Raw genomic sequence first — 23,677 nt, 5'->3', positions numbered from 1 at the left:
CAGTGAGTGCTACATGGAAGTGAATCACAGCTAATTGGCTCCAAAGCCCTTTCTCCTCAAACTACATTTGGATTTTGGGATTGGGAGAGAATTGGCCCTCTGAAACCTTGGTATTTTAAGCTTTATACTTAGCCTATTCCACCTTCCTATGAACTCCGGTGTTTCCCAGTTGCCTGGACTACGTGTAGTCTCTGGAAACCCAAACTTCCAGTTCTCAGTCCTGCCCCTGAAGGAAATTTGCCACCTTGGATTGGTTCCTAGAAACCCAGGCTCCTCCTCAAACTCCTAGCTGGTTGGCCTTTTCTCTGCCCCTCCCCATGAGTGGGTCACTCCACAGGGACACACAACAGAGGCAAGAGATTCCTATAGGAAGGAAAAGTCAGGGTAAGGATGATGGGAAGAGGGAAGGGACCAAGTACTGAGATTTATTTTTTCCAAAAGAGGGTTGAGAAGAGTGATTGCTGTACGTAGAGCCTGACTGATAGAGAGGAACAGCTCCATCCTCCCCTTGACCTCAGCCTTGCCTAAGGTTTCAAGGAGATCAAGTATAGAAGCTTCTAGAAAGTATAAGAGATAGATTTGGAGACTAGAACTCTAACTCCCCTGGGATTCTTGGTTCAGTCTAGGGATCAGGAAAGCATCCCCATGTCCAGACCTAAATATAAGTCCCCTCCCTCCCCTAGGACAGCAAGAAGATGCCACCTAAGACCAAAGGAAAAAGGATGAAAGCTGGGGCACAGGAGAAGAAAAAGAACGCAGGTGCTGGTGAGTCAGGGTGGTTGGAGGTGAGGGCCCCTGCTTCTCCATGCTCTGTCTCTGAGACCAAGCAGAGCTGCTCCAGAGAAAATTCAGCCCTCTGCATGACAAGACAAAGCTTTCTTGACCCTCCCTCTTCATCTCTTCATATGCAGGGTCCAAGGAGCTAGGAAAGTGGGAAAATTGGTACCCAACCCTCCCTTGAGACCCTTTGGCTCTGTCTTCCTTATATGTTCATTACACATATTTTGAGAACCTACTATGTACTGGACAATGAGGACACAGTGATAAACTCAGAAGATTCTGCCATCAGAGATACCTCATTTAGAGTCCTCAGATCTCTTGCAGAAAGAAAGTCCAAAGTGTGGGATGAGGATGGGAGGAGAGTAAGGAAGTCTGAGAACATAAGCTGAGGCTCTGCCAACTTGCCAGGGCAGATGTGGAAGCCAAATCCACACACAGGCTGACAGTGTTGGAAAAGGAGTTGCTGCAAGACCACTTGGGTAAGAAGGATGGAAGCCCTGGGGGTGATAGAGGTAGGCCAATGGGGCATTTCTGTATCCTTGGAGGCTTGGAGGGTTGGAGCTATGGTGGGGGGCTAAGCTGACCTCTAACCATCTCCTAGTAGAAAAAGATTGTCATGAATTAGGATTATGAGGAAGGGGTGGACAGTGAGGGCTAATGAGCCAGAACCTAGAGGGAGTTTTTGCTTTTTAGTAATGAAGAGCCCATGGGATTCTTTGGGAGTGGGGAGCGTGGGGGAATAAACCCAGAATGAGAATTAGAGTCTGGAAGCCTGCTGCCAGGTTTCCAGAAGTGGGCAGAGCCCATCAAGCCCATGGGGGCTATTAAGTAGGGTCCCCAGCCGGTGCTGAGAGCTGCTTTGGCACTATTCACAGCTCTGCGAAGGGATGAGGCCCGCCAAGCCAAGGCTTCTGCAGAAGAACTGAAGCAAAGGTTGCAAGGGCTGGAGGCTGAACTGGAAGGGGCTCGAAGTGAAAGGAAGGCCATATATGCAGGTGTGTGGCAGTCAAGCAGGTAGGCAAGAGACAGGGGCCTGGAAGAGGACAACCGAGAGGGCCAGAGGATACAAGGAAGAGAAACAAGAAGGATTTTCATCTGCCATGCCTAGTCTCAGCCTTCCCAGCACAGCACAAATCAGGCAGGAACCTGAAGGAAGGAAAAGAAGGCATCTAAGATTCCAGGCAGGGACCTTCCATGGTGCCTGATGCCACACTGTTGATGCTTTATGGGTTACAAAATGCAGTCATAACTTTGGTCTTATTCATCCCATGGGAATGAGTAGGGAGAAGGACTACAATCCCCATCCTGAGCTGGCACGGAGGAAAAGGGTCTGGTTTCCTAGCTCTTCCCCAGGTTTTCAGGGTCTCCCAGCTCCTCAGAATCACCACGAGAACCAAGAAGGCCTTTATGCTTCTGTCCCATTGGACCAAGCAGAGTCTCACACACCTACAATTTCCCTTCCTTTCTCCACTGCTCCATCTCCACTGGGTCTGTGGCTGCCCACTGCCCCCACCACAGAGATGAGTTGTCAGTGCCGGGCCCTGCAAGAGGAGATGGAAACTCGCAGCAGGCAGCTGGAGCAAGAAGTGAGGGGCCTTCAGGTGCAACTAGGTAGGCTTCCCACCCTCTAAGCCCTTTCTCTCCAAGGATCACTGAAGGGGTCCCGCCTGAAGGGGTGGACTTTAAAGGTCCTTCTCTAGAAAACTGCAATCTAGGCTCTTGTATCATTTTCCCCCATTGACTCTTCCACCACTGAGGATTGGAACAGAGGGTTCAAGATGGCAAAAATCTTAAGTCTTATTAAGATTTTTAAAAAGTCCTGAGTAAAGAAGACATAAGTCTCTCACCCCATTTCCCCCTCTCAATAGTCTCTCCAAATCCAGTTCTTCCCCACCCCTGCCATGTCTCTCATAAGCAAAATGTATTTCCTCTTAGTTTAGCTGATTTTTAAAACAAAATTAAGGGAAAATATCTAACTTATTAACTTCCATATCTTCAAGGCTTAGGGCATGGTAGACCTTAAATAACTATTTGCTAAATAAATGAATAATAAAATAAGCAAATAAGCAAATATATCCAAATAAGCAAACATTAAAAAACAGGAAGTTTTTTTTTCTTCCCTCTTGGTTTCAGGACAGAGTTGAAATATTTTAGCATGGCACACAAGATTTTTCACTATTTTGGCCTCAAAGTTTATTTATTCTAAAATATTTTGCTTTTGTCTGGCTATTGTTATTCAAGAGTTGTTTATTTGCCATGCAGACCCTGAATTCTTTTCCTAATCTTTGCCTTATCTCAAATTTAAATGAAATCAATCCTTATTGAGCACTTCCTATATATTAGGTGCTTTCCCATACATTATCACATTTAACTCACACAGCAAGCCTACAAGTATGTGACATTCTCTCTTTAAAGATGAAGAAACTGAGGCTCAGAGAGAAACATACCCTATGTTACACAGGTAGTGACAACCAGATTTGGGACCCAGATTTCTTGTCCCAAGCCTGCTACTGTCTCTACTATTCTGTAATGGTATTTCAATTTTTTACAAGGATTTTGGGAAAGGATTTTTTACAAGGATTTTAGGGGAGTCTGGAATGATCTCATTCATGTTCTACTCTTTGGGTACCTTTAGAGACTCTGTTCAAGGGTAAAGTGTCACCATCCTATCCTCTTTCATCCTTTCAGTTCTCCCATCCCACCCCCTCAAATCTGCTTTCACCCCACCCCACCAGAGACATGCCAGAGGGAGGCTGAGGCTGCACAGAGAGAGGCTAAGCAGGCCCTCAGTGAGCGGGACCAGACTCTGGCTCAGCTTCGGACCCATGTAGCAGACATGGAGGCCAAGTATGAAGAAATCTTACATGTAAGCACCACTCTCTGAAGCCAATCATCCCAGTACCCATCACTCCCCCATCACCATAAACCCCAACTAGTGTGACAATGACAGAGGAGAAGAAGCATCTCCAAAGGGAACTCTGCTCTATCTTGAGGGACAGACAGCCAGGGAATGAAACCATGCCCACCCACTAAGGATAAGGACTTTAAAGAAACACTGGTAAAGAGAGCTTACAGACCAACCTGGGGCACCCCTCACCCTTCACCCTTCCGGGGGCCTAAAGCTTAGTGTCTACAGGGCAGCCTGGACCAACTCTTGGCTAAGCTGAGGGCCATCAAGCCTCAGTGGGATGAGGCTGTGCTGAGACTCCACGCCAGGCACAAGGAGCAGCTCTGCCAGTTTGGACTGAACCCCCTGGATCTTTGAGGCTTTAAGCATATAGTCTCTGGGGCTCTCTGAGGCCCCAGCAATAAAGCTGTCTTGATGTAGAAGTCAATGGAAATTTGGGTTGTGGCTTTTTGGCAAAGATGAGTGCCTCTCATGAGAACATCTCAGTTCTGAGCTGACCCATTAGCCTGAAGGCTGAATGATAGAAGAGAAATTTGACGAGGTCTCAACTTTTCCTAGAAAAGTAGGTCCTGCCCTTTGGGCCTGGGGCCTTTTTGGTCCCTTCGAACTACTGCCTCCTACCCCCACCCACACAAATACAGGCAGCCAGATTTGTGGGAAAAGGCCATTTCTGTGATGGACCAACAGTGACCAGGCACCAGCCCCCACAATCCTAAAGTGTAACTGGTCTCCAAACCCTTGTCAATACATCCCAGAGTCCTGGAGTCATGCCTCAGGCAAGTTCCAGATGGCTTCGATCCTAACCAGCCTATAGCTCACAGAAAAAGGGAAAACTTTTTTCTCTATTCTACTACAATACTCTCAGTATTACTTTACTTCTGGCCACCAAATATGTAGGGGTTTTCCCCACACCTAGCAATTCTCCCACTCTTCTGTGGACACCAGCTTGGTGTCCTACAATTTAACTCAATTCTTACACTATCTACCTAGAGATTCCATAGGTTAAGGACTCAGTGCCACAATATACCAATCCCAAACCCAGGTTGTCACCTGTGCTTCTGACCAACTGGCTATAGATCAGAGGTTGCTCAGGTTCTATCATTTGCTAGAGCAGCTCACAGAACTCAGAGAAACAGTTTCCATACTGGATTACCAGTTTATTATAAAGGATACAACTCAGGAACAGCCAGATGGAAGAGATGCCTAGGGCAGGATATGCGCATGGAAGCTTCCACCCTCTCCAGGTGTGCCACCCTCCCAGCATCTCCACATGTTTGGCAACCTGGAAGTTCTCTGAACCTACTCCTTTTGGATTTTTATGGAGGCTTAATTATATAAGCATATTAATTAAACCATTGGTCATTAGTGATTAATTCAACCTCCAGCCCCTCTCCCCTCCCAGGAGGCCAGGGCGGGGTGGCGGGAGGGCTAAAAGTTCCAACCTTCTAAGCACATGGTTGGTTCCCCTGGCAACCAGCCCCGAATCCTTAGGTGCTTCCAAAAGTCACCTCACCAACAAAATTAGGTGTGGTTAAAGGAGCTTTTTACAAATAACAAAAGAACCCTTTATGACTCTTATTACTTATAAAATTCCAAGGGTTTTAGGGACTCTGTGCCAGGAATACATATGAAGACCAAATATACACTTATTATAAAACACAAAAGTATACCACTCATCTCAGGCAGAATTTCATCCTTAGGCACAGCTCGCAAAGCTCCCACATGACTTCCTCTGAAGTCAGAGGGGAGGCTTCCTATTGGACCCACCTGAGGCCTCTGACCATACCCTCTTCTGAGAGTTAGGCCCAATGAAAGGAAGGGAAAAGGGAGACCCTGGGCAAGCCTGTGATTGATTGTCCAGAGTCCTAGAGGTCCAGTTTCTGGCTTAAAGAGAGCGGATCAGCTCCTACCACCTCAGGCTGGAGAGTGAAGACAGGAAAGCCAATGGGTAGGTCTGTGCCAAGGAGAGGAGTGCTACAGCAGATCTGAAGCTAGAGCACAGTCCTAAGCAGAGAGAGAAAGGAGAAAGTCATTCAAGGACTAGAAGAGTTCCTTTTCCCTACCCCCACCTGCACTGGAACGCCCAGGAATGGAACTTGTTTCATGGGTCCTTCTGTCCCCATCTACTATGGCTAAAGTCCCAACCAGCGTGCCCCACCATGCTTCACCCTGCAGCCCTCCTGCTCTGCCCACCTCTCTGGTTTCCTTCTGCCCTACTCTGGCTGCTCACAGTCCCTCTGTCTCTTTCTCACCTCTCCAGCCCCTGGGGGAATCCAAGCTTCTAAGTCCTGTGGAGACCTGGTCGCCAGCTTCAGGCACAGGGGTGGCTCAGCCTCAGACAGTTGCTGAAGCCTCTCCAGGTCATTCTCTCCACCCACAGAATACCCGTTCACCTCCAGAATCACATCTCCCTTTTGCAGCCCTGCCCGGGCAGCTGAGCCTCCTAGGGTCACCTGGTAGCATCAGGGGTGGGAGGAGGGGTGTGGAAAGGTTGGATACAGAACATAGAACACCATGGAAAAATTTTCTGGTTGCTCTAAGGCTCTGTGAGAGAAGGAAAGGAAGACTCATCAGGAGGCAAATATTGATAGGATCCATGGCCCATGGGGCATCAGTCACCTGGGAGATGAAGACACATCGCCCACTGGCCACACAGCTGAGTTGGAAGCCATAGCCACCACCAGGCCCGGGGTAAAGAAAGCACTGGCGGGAGCCACATGGGACAGGAGGCACAGCTGTATCTTCAACTGGAGGGTCCTTGGTCTCAACCAGAGAGACTAAGCAGGTATCCTGGAGAGAGTGAGGAGCCTCTGTGTTCTCGAGGAAGAGGAGCGGGGACAAGCGAACCTGGAAGGAGGCAAATCAAACAAACCTGTTGCTTCTCCCTCCACCTGAGCCCTGCTCTATTCCTGCCCCCACCCTAACCCTTGTCCCTCAGTTCGCACCATGCTGAAGAAGCGGTCAGCCTCAGGGTCGACGACAGTGAGAGAGACATGGGAGCCCTGTGCCCGGATCCTGGAAACTGTCTCCTCATGGCCCAGCCCCTCCACACTCTCCCCAGCCACAGCCACCAGCCGGTCTCCAGCCTTCATCCCGGCCCTCTCAGCTGGCAGTCCTGGGTCCACCTCCCACAGAAACTGCCCTGGGACATAGACATCCTCACTGCTCCTCCCCCACTTACCCCCAGTGCCAGCCCAGGCCATCATGTGCACACTGGGGGACTAACCAGGGGGTACACAGGGGAAGGTGACCCAGGGCTGAGGCTCAGACAAGGACACCACTCATGTGCACTGAGAAGTGTATGTGTATACACACACACATATATACAGTTACGTGCCCACTCCAGGGCCCACCTTCCCTTCCCATCCCCAGGGCTCCCACTCACCAAGGTGACCTCCAAGGCCCTTCTCTTCCCGGAGCAGGAACCCGAAGCCCTGGGGTCCTTTCTCTAGGTGCAGACAGCGGGGCTTGGTGGGAAGTGCCCAGCCCTCTGCCAGGGGTGCAGCCAGAGGCATTCCCAGCTGGCGACACCGTTCCTCCACCTCTGGCCCTGCCACAAGCAGGGTTACCTGCTCTCCACTCTGCCAAAGCTGTGGGGACCCACCAGGGCCTCAGCGTCAACTACCTGGGAGGGCAGAGGCGGGCACCTCCTCACAGCCCCTCTTTCCAGGCCTAGGAATGAGGCATTAAAGGTAGGGGAGAGAAGGGCCTAGCACAAACTGTAAAGAAAAGGATGGTGATGGAGGTACAAGTTCAGATCAGGGCATTAGGTGTTTGGTGGAGGAGTCTGCTTCCTGAGGCAGGGGCCCCAGGCCCAGAAGGGTAGAGGAGGAATGGGGAAGCAGGCAGCCATACCTTCCTGCTGAGTTGGTTATAGGTGAAGTTCTCCACACTGACCCCATTCACTTCTAAGAGTCGGGCCCCAGGGGGCACCCCTGCCCGCTCAGCTGCTCCTCCAGTACTCGGCACCAACCAGAAAGAACCCTGATGTTCTGCAAGCCAAAAAAAAAAGTATTAGTCTGCTGGACACCTGAAGCAGGGCTGAGATCCCTCTCTTGACCTCCCTCCTGAACCTCTAAGCTTACTGTGGGTGACACTAAAGCCAAAGCCACCCTCATCTTTCACTATGTGGCACAGCCGTGGCCGGACCCCTGGGCCAAGAGTAGGACAGAGACGGGCACCATTCCCCCGCTGAACTCGGACCATATCATGCACATGCTTCGCCAAAACCATCAGCAACACCCGAGGACCACTGGCCCGGATACGGCGCACCACCTAAACAGAAGGCAAATCCGGTGAGGCTGGAGCCGGCCCCTCTTGCCAATGGAACCAACATTTTTCACCATGCGAATCAGCTCTCTGGATGCCTTCAGTAAACTATTCCAATCTGGACACCCTTAAATCCTGGGATGTGGGGGAGGTTGAGGCTTGGGTCCTGTCCCCATATACCTGGGGAGATGACCCCAGCTTCTCTCTCCCTGAGTTGCTATGGAACATTCTCCTATACCACGGGGAGTCTCAGCCCAACCTTACCACCTCAGAGTCTTCATGTTCCACGATATGGTTATTCACCCCCAGGATCCGGTCTCCTTCCCGAAGACCTTGGCGCTGGGCAGAGGTGCCTGGCTCCACCCTGCACACTGCATGCCTGGCCCTGCCCAGCTCCTGCTGTATGTGGAAGCCAAAACTCCTGCCCTTCTCTTTGCTTAGCAGACAGAATCGAGGCCGCTCCAAGCTCCAGAGATCTGGAGGGGGAGGTAGGCAGCACAAAAGGTGGAGGAGGAGGAATGTGGCCCAAGTACAAGTCAACTTGTGCCTGGCAGATCCTGCCCCCTTGATAGAGCACCATGTGGGTGTTGGGCAGTGGAGCCAAACACTGTGTGGGCAGAGTGGCTAGGATAGAAGGAAATGCCTGGCCCCCTCCTCTGCCCCATAGTTATTACCAACCAAGGCTGTTTTCAGAGGGAGACAGAGTGAGTGGTTACCAAGGAGATGGGAGTAGTGCATGGAACCCTGATGCCTCTGGGGAAGGGGAATGGTTGCCCAGGCAGTGAGGGAGTTACCAGAGGGGTCTTGGTCTTCAGCCAGGGACAGGACAGGATTATCAATGCCCAGCTTCGGGTTAAACTCAAACTTCCTGCAAGGAGGTCCCCAACTCTACTTGAGGTTCTAATGGCAGCTGAAGAGCTTCCTCACCCTCAAGTCCCTCCTCCCCTTGCCCCAACCATTCATAGTATACTACTTACAGAGTTAATGAGGACATGTCCTGGAGATCTGCTGGGCAAGGGGGTGAGGGGAAGAGAGGTGCATTATACCCCTCCCCAAACCCCTCTTCCATGGTCATTAACTCAAAGAACTTAGGGGAACCCACAAACTCAGGACTTACCCCTCTGTTTTGCTCCAAAAGGGTCTTCCCTTCCCCTTTCTTCCCCTCCCCCCAGGTCATGGCGCAGAAATCTGAACATATCAGTACAGGGCGTGGACCAGGAAAACTAACATATCAACTCACCTCCTCTCCTGAATTCCAGTCTATTTGCATCAAGGCTCCAAGCCCTAAAACCTGGTCCTAAAACCTCAGCCTCCCAATCTGCCCTCTGACAGCCCTAAAGTTCCCTCCAGGGGATTTCTCCCGGCCTCCTACCTGCGGCTGACTCCATAGTTGGATCAAGGACTTAGTGCTCAGGATAGGGACAAGGTCCATCTAAACCAGCTGACCCTCCCACTTACGCCCCCACGTCCCGCCTCCTTGAAGACGCTGCCCTGGAAGCAGTGGGGTAATGGTTAACAGAGGAGAGTCTTAATCCTGGGGAAGCATGCATGTTCCTCCTGCCTCAATCCCTGGGCCCCAACTCCTCCGGAGACTCTGCTGCTGTCCCAGCGCCCCATATGTGCAGAGGAAAGTAGACTGTCCAAGCCTGGGCTAAGTACGTATGAACAGGGTGACAGACGTCCTACAGCCCCGCATGGCAGACTCATACACCAGTATCTTCTTCATGGGTACCCCCAGCCCTCACTGTTTCTGAACCTAGTACCTAAGAACCACCTGTAACAAAAAGTGGTCAGTAGTTTAACCAGAATGACCAAGAAAGTACCCTTTCTTGAAAGCACCAGGCAAGGAAGAGGCCACAGTTAGGTGGAAGACACAGTTTTTTAATAGCACCAATTGGCACACATGCCTCTCAGGGCCACTGAGCATGGGTACCATTGTGGTAAGGGGAGCATGAGGCTGAGGAGCAAGTGGCTACGGGCCACTCAGGGTCCACAGAAAGCATAAAAGCAGGAGGTAGAAGCCCTCCGACACAACTAGACAGTAACACCCCTGGCAAGGCAGACTAAGAAGTGTACCCCCTGGTGGCACAGAGGCTCCTTGAGAAGAGAGAGAGGCAAGGTTGGTGGTGGCGCTACAGGGCAATTTGGCTACCAAAATGCCATATCCTCTGGTCCTTCTAGCCCAAGGGAAAGGAGACATGTTCCATGACCCTGGAAATTCCTGACTTGGGAGCACTGGCTGGACATGTTCCAGGAGGACCGCTGGCACAGCTGTGCCCATTCTTTTGCCTCCGGCCCCGAAGGGATCTTTCTAGAAGTAGCAGTACAAGCCAGGAGGCCACAGAGGGAAAGGGCTTGGGGCCAGGGGTCACACAGCTAGGTGCCTGCTGCCACTATCTCAGCTTCCAGGGCCTCCCAACTGTTCCAGGAGGGCCCTGACCTCGCCCTCCACTCGAAGCAGCTGGGCCTTGCGCCAAGGATTAAGGGTGGCTCCTCGGTTATCTTCCAGATCCCGCAGCAGTAGCTCAAGGTGGCGCTGGACCCGGCCCCGATCCCAGCTGCTGAGGTTCCGCTGGACTTCATTGAGAATCACCGACGAGTACTCGGACACTGCTGTCCCCTCTGTCAGCGATACCACTACTCGGGCACTGCCTTCAGCAGTGCTCCCCAAGTCTCGCAGGACCTGGCGGCCCTCTGAGCTCAGCTCATTGAAGTAGAGGCTAGCAGGAGAGAGAAGAGTAGGTGTCATTCAGCAAGGCTCTGAGAAGGAGGGGTAGAAGGTGGTGGGTGGACAAAGAGTGAGGGGGTTTCACAACTCAGACCCTGGTTATGGAATGTAATGGGGTGTGTCTGCAATAAGCCAAAGATGGAGGGTGGTGACCAATGGGAAACAGGGATGACACTAGAATTTAGTGGGACCAGGGACAGTAGGAGTGGGGGCCACCAGGACCATAGGAGAAAATGGTGGTAGAAAATCAGGGTAGGGTAAGGGCTAATCACAGAGGGTGGGCTGGCACAGAAGCAGGTTGACAAGCATCAAGTCAGAAGCCAGGAAGACAGGACAGGCCCAGGCCCGCCCCCTAGAGTAGAAAAAGCACAGTGGAGAGAGGGAAGGAAAACTGAGGCTGCGGAACAGAGCCAGGCTGGGGAAAGGCAATAACCAGCGAGTGACAAGACTCACTGCAGCAGCTCCAGAGAGGGATGCTCCCGGGCAGCCTTGGCCAGAGCCAGGGCCGCTGTGTCACCTGCGCCATTGTAGGCCACGTTCAGCTCCTGTAGCTGTTGGTTACGCTCCAGCTGGGCAGCCAGCAGCACCAGGCCCTCATCTCCAAGGCCCGTGTGTAGCAGGGACAGGTGTGTCAGAGAGGTGTTTCCCGCTAGCCCCTCTACCAGCAAGGCCACACCTGCTGCCGTCAGTGGATTGTTGGACAGCCTACGGCCACAAGCACCCCAATGTTATAAGGGCCCATGGCAGACACCCTGTGCTTGGGCCAAAAGGGTACACAGCCTGGGGCAGAAACCAGCCTGGACTCAGAGAAATGTAGATCTAGGAGAAAAGGATGGAGGAATAGCAGTGTGGTACACTGCAGAGGGAAAATGGGGTGGAAGCTGGCTTCTCCTCTCATCTCTCTCCTTCCATTCTCCTTTATTGATTCCCTTCTCCTCTTCCTTTTCATTGTTACCATTTCCTTTCTTCCTCCTTGTCTCACCTACTCCCCAGACCCTGACGCCCCATCCTTATCGCCCTCCCTTATTCTCTCCTCATTCACCTCCCTTATTCTAACCAGAAAATGGGAACCCAGAAGTTTGAGTTCCAAGTAAACCAGTCAATACTTTAGGAGCATCTATTGAGTGCCCATCATTAGGGGTATCCTTGTGAGGTATAGGGAAAATCCTGGGAGGAGATAAGTGACACTGTTACCAGGCAACCAGGCTGGGTATTATTCCACCCCCAACCCTCCCCCAGGCTAATTTTAGCCACATGAGAGGCTTTCTTAGCACCTGTTGCTGGTAGCATCTCACCCCACCCCCCTCGCCCTACTGCTTGTACTGGACCTAGGGGCAGGACGGGACAAGACTCCTACCCCCTGTACTACACCACGGGTGGGCCTGTGCCAGGCATACTGAGTCAAGGGGCACATCCTTGACCTTAGCTGGCCATCAGAATGCCCAAAGCCTCCTTCCAGCCCACTCCCAGGGCACTCACCGCAGGGTGGTAATTTGGCACTGGTCATGCAGCAGCAGGTCTCGGAGGTCTCTGCAGGCCTCAGGGCCCAGGCTGTTGAGTTGCAAACTGGAGCAGAAGGTGCCAGAGGGAAGGTGAGAAACCAAGGAAGGAGTTCAGCATGGAGCTTGCCCACTCACTGGGCCCCTTTCTCACCATCCTGCTTCTTGCAGTCCACACTGCCCTCCCTTCTGTTGCTCTGTCACCTCCACCCATACTAGACTTCTCCATCCCACCCCTTGGTCTTTCCTCAGTACCTTTGGTTTCCCTAGCACCTTCTCTTCTCACCTCTTCACCTCCAACCCTCTCCTTTCTTCATGCCTGTGCATGAGGTCCTCACCCCAGCTTCCGGGCACGTAGGAAGACAGGCATGAGTGTGCGTATCCCAGCAGGGTCCAGCTGGCAGGAAGCCAAGTTCACTTCATCCAGAGCATGCCTTCCACTGCCCAGTACAGCTGCCACCACTGTGCATTTGAGGGGTGTCATGCGCACACCCGCCAGGTTGAGCTGGCGCAGGGAGCTGAGCACCTCAGCAGAAAAACGCTGATTCTGGAACTCGTAATGGAAGAAGAGGTGGTCAAGAAGCTCCGAGGGGGGCAGCACCTGCCGTCCCAGCTTGCCCAGCTTCTTCTTGATAGCCTGGGCATTCTCCAGGGCATCCAGGTTCTTGATGGGGCAGCCAAGCTGAGCCAGCACGGCTCGATTGTGAGCAGAGAGAAGCCCTCCCATGAACATGGGGAAAAGCTCAAACACCTCATCCTCAGGGGGTTCATCTGGGTGGCGCCGGGGGCCCTCCACACCCAGGATACTGGCACCCATCTGGTCCAAGACGTCGTCATTGTAGTAATCCTCCTCTCGGAACATCTCCAGCACCATGGCCTGGGCCACCGCTTCACGGCTTTTACCCACCATGCGCCCAAACACTCGTGGAACCACCTGGGAAAAGAAGCAAGGGAAAGGCACCGCAGCTTCCCACGTGCCTGCTCAGCTTCACATGCCTGCTCAGCCTTCTCGGCTCAGCTTAAGGTACATGTTCCCCTACTGCTCCAGCCTTGCATTGTCTCTTGAACTCACAGCATGATTTATTTATTTCCCTGCTGCAACACCTTCTCTGGCTTGCCACTGCCTGTGCAAAATATAAAACTTCATAATTTGGCCCTGATTTGATCTTTTCAGAGTCATCTTTCAACACTTGTCTCATGAACTTCAGACATAAATTCTTTGTTTTTCCCAAACACCCCATACATTTTCAAGCCCAGGAGGTGGTGGGAAGGAATTAGCATATATTATTCAGTTAGTTTGGAACCAGGCTAGGTGTTATAAATACATCACCACCTTCACATCATTATCTGAACAATGATGACTGAATTCACTCCTACTAGTTCAAGACCCTGCAACATTTGGTCTCTGCCGACCACAGTGTCTTCACAGGCCTCTCATCCTCACTCTGCTTCTGTCCTTGCAGCTCGCTCCCTCTTTCTCTTTTATAACAGTGCCAAGGTTTCTCCTCCTTCAAAGCTGTATACTTTTCCTGAGGTGTTTAACCCCCAATTCTCCTCCTGGCTAATCCTCCAGGAATCAGACTAAATGCGATTCCTGCACAGAGGCTTTCCTTATTCCGCCAACCCAGGTGCCACATTATACACTCAGCACCTGAAACTTTGCTTTCCAGGCATTTACCATACTTTTTAATTACAAAGTTAACCTGACATGTTTGTGTTCAGACTGTACCAACAAAAAGGCAGAAACCTGGGTTTTGTTGTTTTTTCCTCAAGATCTAACACACTGCCTGGCTCACAGCAGGCACTCAAATATTTGTTGAAGAAATGAATGTTTGGGAGGTTTGCAACATCATCGCCTGTCCTTGCAATGGTTCTAAAAAGAAAAGAGGGATCTCTTCCTCTGGCAGTAGGCCACGAGATTGTTTTGCGGTGCCTCCTCCAATGTTTGGTTTTGTTTTTTTCTTTTTATAGGTGAAGTTCCTGCTGTGGATGTTTTAGTGCCCCTCCCCCAACATTCATCTGGGGATGGAGTGAGAAAAATGTCACCCTGGGAAGATGCATCAATAGGAGCAGGAAGAAGTAGATGGGACCAGTCCTTGGCTAGGCAACCCTCCCTTGGAGAGGGCTTGGGAGTCCATGGTGCTAACAATTCTGGTACACTATCGAAGAATGGAGGGGCTTTCCGGATCCCATCAGGAGACCACAACCTCTCATTGCAATTCAGATAAGGCAAGCACATCCTCAAAGGGGTGGGGTGGCCTAAGCAATGGCCATTACCTCCCCGTCAGAGGCAATAGTGTGAGAAGGGGTGGGCTGCCTGAGCCTATTTTTATTTTTAACAATTAAATAGCACTTACTAGGTGCCAGGCCCTGAGGATGAATACATTTAATCCTCCTATTAGGCCAATGATTATTGATTCTATTATTATTCCTATTTAAGAGATAAGGAGCCTGAAATCCAGAGAGATTAAGCAACCTGTCCAAGGTCACACAGCTAGTTAAGTGGTAGAGCCTGGATTTGAACCCAGGTAGCTGCATCACTGAATCCTCATTCTTAACCCTTATGCTTTGCTACCTATGAAAAGGAAAACTTGTTGAAATTTTGCCAGCACCGACCATGGCTCTGCCTCCTCAAGACCAGTTGCTAAAACATTCCTAGAGAGGACAAGGGTTACCTAGCAAGGTGCCATAGCTTAACAGTAATATCCACAAAGTATCAGTAAAGTTTGGCACAAAAAGCACAGGATTCAGAATCATGAAACCTGGACTCAGATCCCAGCTATTCTATTTACTATCCAAGTGATCTTAGACAAGTTCCTTAGCCTCTGTGCGCCTCAGGTTCCTCATTTGTAAAAAGGATCATAATAGTATTTCATTTATAAGGCACCTGGCAGACATCAGCAGAGACTGGATCCTTCTTCTCCTTAAAAACTTAGCATAGCCACTCTGCTCATAGCAGTTCTCAGGCCTGTAATTTGGTTTCTGGAGTGGACCTGCACCCCAGACAGACTGTCCTAAGCCAATTACCAGTGCATTTATTCTCCTGGTATAAATTAATAAAATGGCATCTGCTTTATAAACCTGTCTCTGTTGATTCAGTTAGGATGAGTCATCACTCCCAGAGTCTAATCACCTCTAGGGGAACAGATACAATTGAGTGTCTGGACCTGCAAAGCAGAGGATGGACCCTGAACTATAGTGACTCCTGCCTCCTAGCAACAAAGACTAGGAGAGCTGCAAAAGAAAACCGTTTTAGGGTTGTAAGATTATTATTAAAGTCCCCAAACCCTCAAATTCACAGCATCCAAGCCTTCCCCAACCTTTTGGTTTCTCTCTCTCCCTTCCTTATACACCAATCCTACTAAAATCCAGATTGCCCAAATCTAAAACCAGAACCAAGAAGAAGATTCACAGCTATGTATGAAGTAGCAGTTTTCTTCTGGGAGAGGAGGAAGGGGTGAATGGGGAGCAGGAGGCTGATAGCCTGGGGTCCTGGGCTGTTACCTTAAGCAGGTTGAAGAGTAGAGGCAAGGCCCGCAGGGGCAGCAACTTGGCCACGATGCTCAGGACCAGGCTGACGTCCTCCCCGACACGGCCCACAAGCTCAGCCAATTCCTTGCCCACTTGCTGCAGAGTTGTCTTACGCAAACCTAACACAATGTAGAGGGCAGCCAGGTATTCCTGCATGGCAGGTACAGTGAACACAAAGGTGCCCAGGTGCCCCGGCTCCACGCATGGGGCTAGAAAAAATCTCAGGGCATCCCGGCGGAAGACATGTAGCAGCTGAAACTCCTCTTCTGTCCTGATGCCAGCTTCCAGGCAGCCATGGACATCCTCTTCAGAGAAGTAAGTCTTACGAGAAGATACCCCCTCATAGGCCAACTTACCCATGGTTCGGGCTGCATAGGCCATCAGGGACAACTTGGAGGGGTCAGTGCTGTCTAGCATCTCCCCACTGAAGTTTAGACGCAGGAAGCTGGTATAGATGCTTGTGAGGGTTTGGCCAGCTGGCGTGGGGGCATGCAGGAAGTGCAAGGTGGCACAGACAAGCCAACAATAAGAGGGCAGGAAGCAAGCAGCAGCGATCTGGTGGTGCCCTTCCAGGTTCCTAGAGAGCATCTCTACCAGGTTGTCACGCTGAGCTGGTGTGGCTGAAACACCTGCACCCCCAGCACTGTGCCCGCAGTCTGGCTGATTGAGGCGGAGCTGGAAATAGAGTTTCTGCAGGTTGGTATCAGAGAAGCCGCAGATCTCACCATAGCGGCCCACATACTTGCTGGGGATACGGCCAATGGCAGAGGGCCGGGTGGTCACCAGAATGCTGGCCTGGGAAGAACATGTTTGAGGGTTAAGAAAGACCTTGATATCCTGACTGCCTCACTCCCTAGGGAGAACCTGAAGATTTAGTGTTCAAGGATGAAGATGATAAAAATTATAACTAACAATCACTAAGCACCTACTATGAGCCAAGTCACTGTGTCAAGCAGTTTGTATGCAGTTATCTCATTTGATCATTACAACTCAAGGAGAGAAAGAAACAGAAGCTTGGGGAAATTAGTGACTTGTTCAAAGACACACAGTTGGGAAGTGGAGGGGTCACGATTTGAACTAACCCAGGGCCTATACTCCTACCCAATAAACATGAGGGCCCAGGACACAAAAATCCTTAGGTGGCAAATCAGGGGCAGAGGTGGCAGGGAGAGGCAGGGGACAACCTACCTCAGGCAGCATGTATTTCCGCAGCAGATTGACTATAATCGCAGCTGGCACCTCTGGCTGTTCAGGGTTACTGCAAAGCCCTGTGCCTGCCAGCCGGAAGTCGAGATTGAGATGCTCCAAGCCATGGAGCACAAAGAGTAGGCGGGACCCAGTGGCGGCCATCAGGGGCAGAATCTCTTTCAGGGGCACGTAGCGCTGGGCCACAAGTTGGCACAAGGAGGCAGGGGCAGGGCCCAGGGATGACAGGTCCTCGCAGGAGAAGGGGATGAGCAGCTCGAAGGCTGGCAGCCGCCCATAACACCAGTCCAAGACCATCTTTCGCACCAGTGTGCTCTTGCCTGTGCCCACCGTCCCATACAGAACTACTGTCTGCACCCGGCGCCCACAGGCATCTGGGTCAAAGAGTTGAGACAGGGCCAGGGTAGGAAGCCTGGCTGGGGGCAATTGATGTTCCAGGGCCAGCACCGAAGGTGGGCGAAGCAGCTCATCGGGGGTGCACTCACGGATCACAGGGTCCACATGGACTGTGTCTAGTGCAAAGGTCGGGCCAAACTGGCGCTCTTCCCTGGGAAGCCGACTGAACCACTCAGCCAGGTTCCGGCGATGCCGCTGTATGGCTTCTGGATGGGAAGGCAAAGATAATGGGTCAGGGAAAGGGGCCAGGAGATGTAAGAGCTTAGAGCCAGTCAGGGTAGTAGTAGGGTCAGGCTGCAGAGTCAAGACAGCACCAGGAGATGCTGGGGCCCAAAAGGGTGCTAGGCACACAGGATTCCCTCAGAAAATATAGAGTGTCCAAAAGTTTGGAACCACTGAGGCAGAAAGTGGGGAACCATGGGATGAGTGATGCTGAGCCTGGGTCGACTGATTTCCCTGTTATATCTACGTGCAATCTTCGCTTGACTTCTAGACCCAGTGTTTTGATGGTAGGGATAGTAAATCTCTCCCAAGACTTTGTACACAGTACGTGTGCATTGCATGAGTGTTACAGGAAGGGATATATGGACATATTGATGATAGGGTGAAGGAGGGTGAGCCCATTGATGGGTGATGGCAGTGAGTCCTCTGTGGCTCCTTCTTCCTGCCTGCTTCTCCCCCCAGGACCCTCTCTCTCCATCCCACCTCCCACTGAGATCCCAGCCAGTCCCTCTCCCTAGGCTGACTGAAGAACCAATCTCTTTACCAGTTGCAGAGGTGCTCCAGAACAACTGTTTATGCCTCCCTGATGGGGGACCACTGCCCACTGAGCTTCCATGGTGGCGTAGAAAGGCCCTAGGAGCAAGGAGAAGGGATGAGCTGGGGCTTGGCTACAGGCTCAGATTCCAAGCCTCTCTGGATTGATGAACTTCTGGCTGAGATCCAGACCCAATCCTGAACACCCAAGTTGAGACTCTCTGATGCTTACATCCTTCTCAGGGACTAAGGTCTCATCCGTAGCCCTTCGGCCTTCCATCACTGCCTGTCTAGCACTCAGGCTCCTCACTGCCAGACCCTACCCACTTCCCATAGATCCTCCCACTGGCTGACAACTATGACTTATACTGCAGATGATGTAAGCCAACTTCCTCTTAAGCCTGGTAGTTGACTGTACCCTTCCCACTCCAGGAGACCAACCTCCCCCCCCAGGAGATCCAGCTCTCTCCAAGTCTTGATTCTTTTCAGGCTACTCTGCTGTGCTCAGATGTGTTCTAAGGTATGACACCAAGGTCTCACCTAGGGGGGCCCAGGGGACACTCCCCTTTAAGGGCCCAATTCCAGTGGATCAGGAAAGGGATGCGTTCATCTACAGAGAGAAAAGAGAAGAAACAGCATCCAGATCCCGTCCAGATTTCCTCATCAACACACAGATCCCATGTCTGCATCAAATTTTCCATTATTTGCTTTCATAGTATCATATACTGTCCCTTTGTAGCCATTATTATGCAATTTTATATTTTATGTGATTATTTTATTAACATTTATTTCCATTTCTCCCACCGTGAGTGCAGGATCACATTTGTTTTTATTCACAATTATATACTTAGAACTTAACTTAGCACAGGGTCTGGCACATAGCAGGCACTCCAAAAATATTTGTTGAATACAAAATGAAATCAGACCAGTGTTCCTGGACTTATATAGCTACAGGGACTCTCGAAAATCACCTAGTCTGACTTCCTTATTTTAGGATGGGAAAAAAAGTTCAGAGAGATAAGGTGACCTGCCCAAGGCCAACAGCTAGTGAATCATAGAGCTGAGACTAGCACATCAGGTGTCTGGATCCTTGCCCTCTTGGGAGGCACCATCTGGACTATGAAGAGGAAGGGAAAGGTAGAAACAGAAACTCCTGCTTCCCGCTTACCTGATGGCTGGAGTGCTCTTCCCAGACCAGGGCCCCAAAAGGCCCTGGGCAAAGGGCGGCTCCACCTCATGGTAGGAGAGAAGGTCAGAGCCCAGGGGACATAACACACCACCTTCTATCCTGTTCCTCTGAAAGAAGAATGGTATAAATGGACCACACACACCCAAACACTTCCCCACACCTACCTTCCTATGCAAGGCTCTCCTCGGGAGAGCATCAGACTTTCCTTAAGTCAGCATTGCCAAAGCCCTGGCTTGGCCTTCAGATCACCTCCTCTCCTATAGCCATTTTTTTTGTTTGGCTGCCAGAAAGCTCAGATGAGTCCTACGTTCATTTTCAGTGGCTTTCTGGAGCCAACATCTTCCAGTAATAATTATCCACTCCCCTTTGCTTTTTTCCCCTAGCTATCAGGTCCTTTTAGCTGAGTTTTAACAGTTTTATCATTTTAGTTTCTCTGTGACTTTTATGTAAGCTGCCTTTGAGGCAGGCATAAGTAATAAATAAATGAATGGACTTCCTACTTGACATATGGATATCCTGCCTTGGTTTCAAGCTTTTCACATGTAAAACTGAACTCACCATTCCCCTCCCCTTTTAGTTACTTCACTGCAATCTTCCCAATCACAGGATTAGAAATCTGACTTTTGTCTTCAATCCTTCCTCCCTCCTTCAGAGATGGAACAGTCCTACAGATTCCTCCTGTCTGTGCTTTGGCAGCCTGTTCCTATTGCATTGTCCCTGCTGTCCCTGTGCTCAGACCCTCTGCGGACTTCCGGGGACTCTCTTCTCCTCACTGGTCTCTGTCTTCAGTCTTATCCCATTCCAGTCCTTCATTTAAGCCACCAATCACCTCCCTAAAATCCTAGGTTACATGTACAGTCCAAACATCTGGCCCACACGAGCTAATTTTTATGAGTTTGCCCTGACCCACATCTCATTAGTCAGGCTCACTGAATTCTTGCTCGGTTTCCTAACTTTGTTCCTATGCTTTATTCAGATTGGAATGACCATTCTTCCCTGTGAAAGAATCATACCCAACCTCCTAAGACCCTACTCTAAGGTCCTCTCTCCTGGGAAGTCTTTCCTGATCTCTCTGAGCTCCCTTTAGTGAAGTGTGCTACTTGGCACCTGGTCTCTAGAGATGTGGCTCCTTACTGGGCAGGGCACACTTAGGGAGAACTGGGTCTGCTGGGCTCACCTGCTAGCAGGGCCAACCAGTGAAAGGGCAAGCTGGCACTCTGAGCAGGAGTCCCAAGGACTGGAGGATTAAGAGAGAGCCCTGGAAAGCTGATGAAGCTTGGGGAAACCAGCTCAGTGCAATTAAATCATATCCAGGGCCACTAGCCCAAGAAAGGACTCACGGAGGGAATGGGGTGGTGGTGAGGCCAACGCTTCCAAGATCACCCCAGGTCAACGCGGCAGTAAAAAAGAAGGCACAGCAGGAAAAGTACAAGGGCTGTGCTCCCACAAGCCCAGTGCTCCTCCCCCCAAACTAAGTCCCAAACAGCTCTTCTAGTTCCAGTTGGCTTCAGAACCCACGGGGGAGCGTGCCAGAAAGCCCACCACTCAGCGCACCAGCTGCGTCCTACTCGTCCGGGTCGCGAACTCCCCGCCTTACTTGCGTAGCACCGCCCCACCCCCCAACCTCCGCCCCGCCGCGTCCCGGCCCTGCCAGGCTCCGCGCTGCAGTCCCGCCCAGGGCGAGGGGAGATCCAGCTGACTAGGCTTTTTTACCCAAGGCTGCCCAGGCCCAGGAGTCGGTTGACTGCCGGCGTCTCCCGCTTGCTCCCAGAGGCCCCAGCGCGGCGCTTCTTGCCTGCCCGCCCTGGCATCCGGCCCCGGCAGCGGGTACGGGAGAGAACGAACCCAGGCGCTCGGGGTCCTCGGGGTCCTGGGAGAAGGGGGACAGAGAGAGGGGCCGAGTGCCCGGGAGAGCAGGCTCGGGGCGGAGACTTACTTCTTCCCCATCTGTTCCTGCGTCGCTCCCGCCTTCCGTGAGTACAGCGTTCAATCCCGGCGGGCCCCGCCTCTAGGACTGCCCTCTGCAGGTTACCAAACGCCAGTCCTTTCCAATTACCTCACTGACCACCTCTCAGTCGAGGGTTGTTGTAATGCCCATTTTACAGAAGGAGGAACTGCAGTTTGGAAAGGTGAAGCGACTCGCGCAGGATGATCCAATTTGGAAGCGACAGAGCCAGAACTGGAATCCCGGGCCTGGATCTTCCTACCTCACCCCTGGGCTTCCCTGAGGCACCTACCCATTCCCAGATTATTATTCCCTCTGCTTGCCTCTTTAACTCCTCAGCCAACCTCCTGGCAGAGATCTGAGTCAGGGCCTTCTTGGGTCCTTTCTTCCGTACCTGGCTCTCTTCAGACTCCAGACCTCTGTGTACAGCTTCTGGTCACTTCTTTAGTCAAGGAAGCAGAAAGAATGGGGCCTGAGAAACAGTTCCCACCCCAACCTGCTCTTCTTGTCTGGCGCTCAATCAGGGCCTAGCCCTGGGCTTCCTGGTCCTCAAAGCCTCCACCCCCATCCCTCTGCTTCCAATGTAGCTGATGGAGGAGCCACCCACCACCCACAGCCAGGGCATGCCTCCACATGCAAACATGGTGTGCAATGTGCACTGAACAGAGCTGTGCAACAGGGAACGCATAGAGTTCCACCGGGTTGGGAAGAGGGCTATGTGATCTCTACTCTCCAACCAAACTGAAGACTGTTGATATGTCATTTATACATTTGTTCATTCACTGAACACATGGTATTGGGGTACTACTGAACAACTAGAACAAGGCATTCAGGAACCAGCCCATAGCAGCTCCCCTCCACGAGGCCCAAATGATAGCACTTCAGAGACAGAAGGCTTAGGAGAACCTGGGAGAGGAAGTTACTAACTGCCTCTGGCAGAGGAGGTAACATTTGAACTGGATCATAAAAAATAAGTTAGGGAAGAGAAGGGCATTCCAAGCAGCAGGGAAAATGGCAAATTTGCCTTTCAAGAGAAGTTCTGAAAGGGGAGTAGAAAGGAATTGGGGGAAGTAGAGCAACCCTATGAATATGGTCTCAGGGGTGACCAGAGGCCCATTTTGGGCCTGAGGTCTCATTTAGCTTCACTTTACTTATCTAGTCATGAGAAGCAGACAAGCCCCCAGCTGCAGTTACTGGGCACAGCTCAGAGCAAGCTGTTCCTCTCCCCCAACTCTTAGCCGTTATGACAGTCTTGTAGGCTTTATTAATAACATTTAATTTGACTAGCCTCTTGCAGACTGAAGTACTGTGAGTCATGCTGTGAGCATGTGTTCTATCATCTGACCTCAAGATAGGATGCCAGGTGCTGTACAGCCATCACATGGAGAATAGTCTTGGTCATTTCTGCTCTTCAACACCTTGCACAGGCTCTGATACAGAGGTGACTACATTTAAGATGATCTCCAAGTCCAGGAAGGTTGGTACTCAAGGTAAATGGGTCCATTTCAAAACCTGCCTGGTTGGGCAGGAAGTATTTATACCCCACCTGTGCAGGTTGCTGGCACTAGTGGGACAAATTACAGGTGCTTCATAGTGGCGAAAGCACCATATCTTGAGAGTTTGCTCAAGTCACTTATCCAAGCCTTGGGTTTCCTTCTCTGTAAAAGGACGAAATGATAATACCCATCCTAGTAGCCTCTTGGGGTTGCTGTAAGAATCAAAAGAGCTTTCTTCGAAAATATGTGAGTCACTCTACAACTATTCTCTGTGCCTGAATGGCCTTTGCTGGCTCCAGATTAGCTGTTCATTTCCTTAGTTCCCAGGGGAACTTACAAATGTGTGAATTTATAAATGTTTTAGTCTTCCAGGAGTGTTTGCATTTTAAAAGAGAAAGAGTAAAGATGAAGAGTCTTAAGAATTTTGTGCCACCATAAGGAGCCATATACTGGCATTACTGCTGGGAGAAGATGGCACCCAGAATGCCCCCTAAAGCTAGCTAGAATCTCAGGAGTTAGACTTCTTTCCATTTCCTACTCCTACTCCCAACCCCCATAAGAAACAAACTCAGCTCATCTCCAGAAAAGCACCTAATCAGAGAATGGACTCAAATCTAGTTTGGAGCGCTTAGCTCCACACATGGCACAATTAAAGTGTTCCAGGCAGCTGACAAGGTTGACACCAGTCCCTTTCTTCAGTCCCTGGGCTTCAGGGTCAGAACAGAAGAGGATGAGACAATATGCTGCTTCTTGGGTCCCTCAAGGACTTCTGAACAATTGCCTACTCTAAACCTCAGGCTACCAGACCTATCTGCAGTCCTGGTGGCTGATGGCTTGGCCCTGATAAATGTGGCCCAACAGGTAAGAAGAGAGAAAGAGAAGAGGAAAGCTCGGGTGAGTCAGTGAGTTCCCTGCCACTCTCGACCTAGAGCTTAGGTTGCAGGGGTTTTCCTACTTCTCATTGCCCTTCAGTA

General features: G+C 51.0%; 3 protein-coding genes across 7 annotated transcripts; 1 reads left to right on the top strand and 2 right to left on the bottom strand.

Moving 5' to 3' along the window:
* The first annotated feature begins 309 nt into the window (after positions 1-309).
* Positions 310-4,176, top strand: DRC12 (dynein regulatory complex subunit 12 homolog). Its single transcript, XM_039866651.1, is given in 8 exon segments — positions 310-384; positions 689-765; positions 1,194-1,259; positions 1,656-1,775; positions 2,299-2,391; positions 3,516-3,646; positions 3,917-4,025; positions 4,028-4,176. Coding segments are annotated over 7 exon segments (615 nt in total). The 5' UTR covers positions 310-384; positions 689-695; the 3' UTR covers positions 4,054-4,176.
* A 648-nt stretch (positions 4,177-4,824) lies between these two features.
* NHERF4 (NHERF family PDZ scaffold protein 4) lies at positions 4,825-10,532 on the bottom strand. 4 transcript variants are annotated; one of them, XM_039866647.1, is made up of 11 exons: positions 9,330-9,665; positions 8,935-8,962; positions 8,752-8,825; positions 8,222-8,433; positions 7,774-7,963; positions 7,544-7,680; positions 7,074-7,278; positions 6,634-6,830; positions 6,308-6,535; positions 5,941-6,141; positions 4,825-5,692 (listed from the first exon to the last, which is right to left on the bottom strand). In XM_039866647.1, exons 1-11 carry the CDS (start codon positions 9,343-9,345, stop codon positions 5,663-5,665), a joined length of 1,518 nt encoding a protein of 505 aa, XP_039722581.1. In that variant the 5' UTR covers positions 9,346-9,665; the 3' UTR covers positions 4,825-5,662. The 4 variants fall into 4 exon arrangements, 1 of the variants encoding a protein (XP_039722581.1); XR_005653686.1 differs by lacking the exon at positions 9,330-9,665 and adding an exon at positions 10,398-10,532 and having other exon boundaries at positions 5,941-6,535; XR_005653684.1 differs by having other exon boundaries at positions 5,941-6,535; positions 8,935-8,965.
* Positions 9,818-21,239, bottom strand: NLRX1 (NLR family member X1). Of its 2 annotated transcripts, none has more exons than XM_039866617.1 (10): positions 20,976-21,239; positions 19,242-19,369; positions 18,614-18,683; positions 18,084-18,172; positions 16,904-17,523; positions 15,689-16,510; positions 12,523-13,118; positions 12,165-12,251; positions 11,139-11,390; positions 9,818-10,677 (listed from the first exon to the last, which is right to left on the bottom strand). In XM_039866617.1, exons 2-10 carry the CDS (start codon positions 19,309-19,311, stop codon positions 10,356-10,358), a joined length of 2,928 nt encoding a protein of 975 aa, XP_039722551.1. In that variant the 5' UTR covers positions 19,312-19,369; positions 20,976-21,239; the 3' UTR covers positions 9,818-10,355. The 2 variants fall into 2 exon arrangements, with proteins under 2 accessions (XP_039722551.1, XP_039722552.1); XM_039866618.1 differs by having other exon boundaries at positions 10,524-10,677; positions 11,203-11,390.
* Between the last annotated feature and the right edge of the window lie 2,438 nt (positions 21,240-23,677).

Source organism: Pteropus medius, unplaced genomic scaffold (assembly GCF_902729225.1).
Source record: "Pteropus medius unplaced genomic scaffold, Ma_sr-lr_union100, whole genome shotgun sequence".
Classification (NCBI taxonomy): Eukaryota; Metazoa; Chordata; class Mammalia; order Chiroptera; family Pteropodidae; genus Pteropus; species Pteropus medius.
The sequence above is the reverse complement of the archived record's forward strand: the minus strand, read 5'-3'. Positions and strand labels throughout refer to the sequence as shown.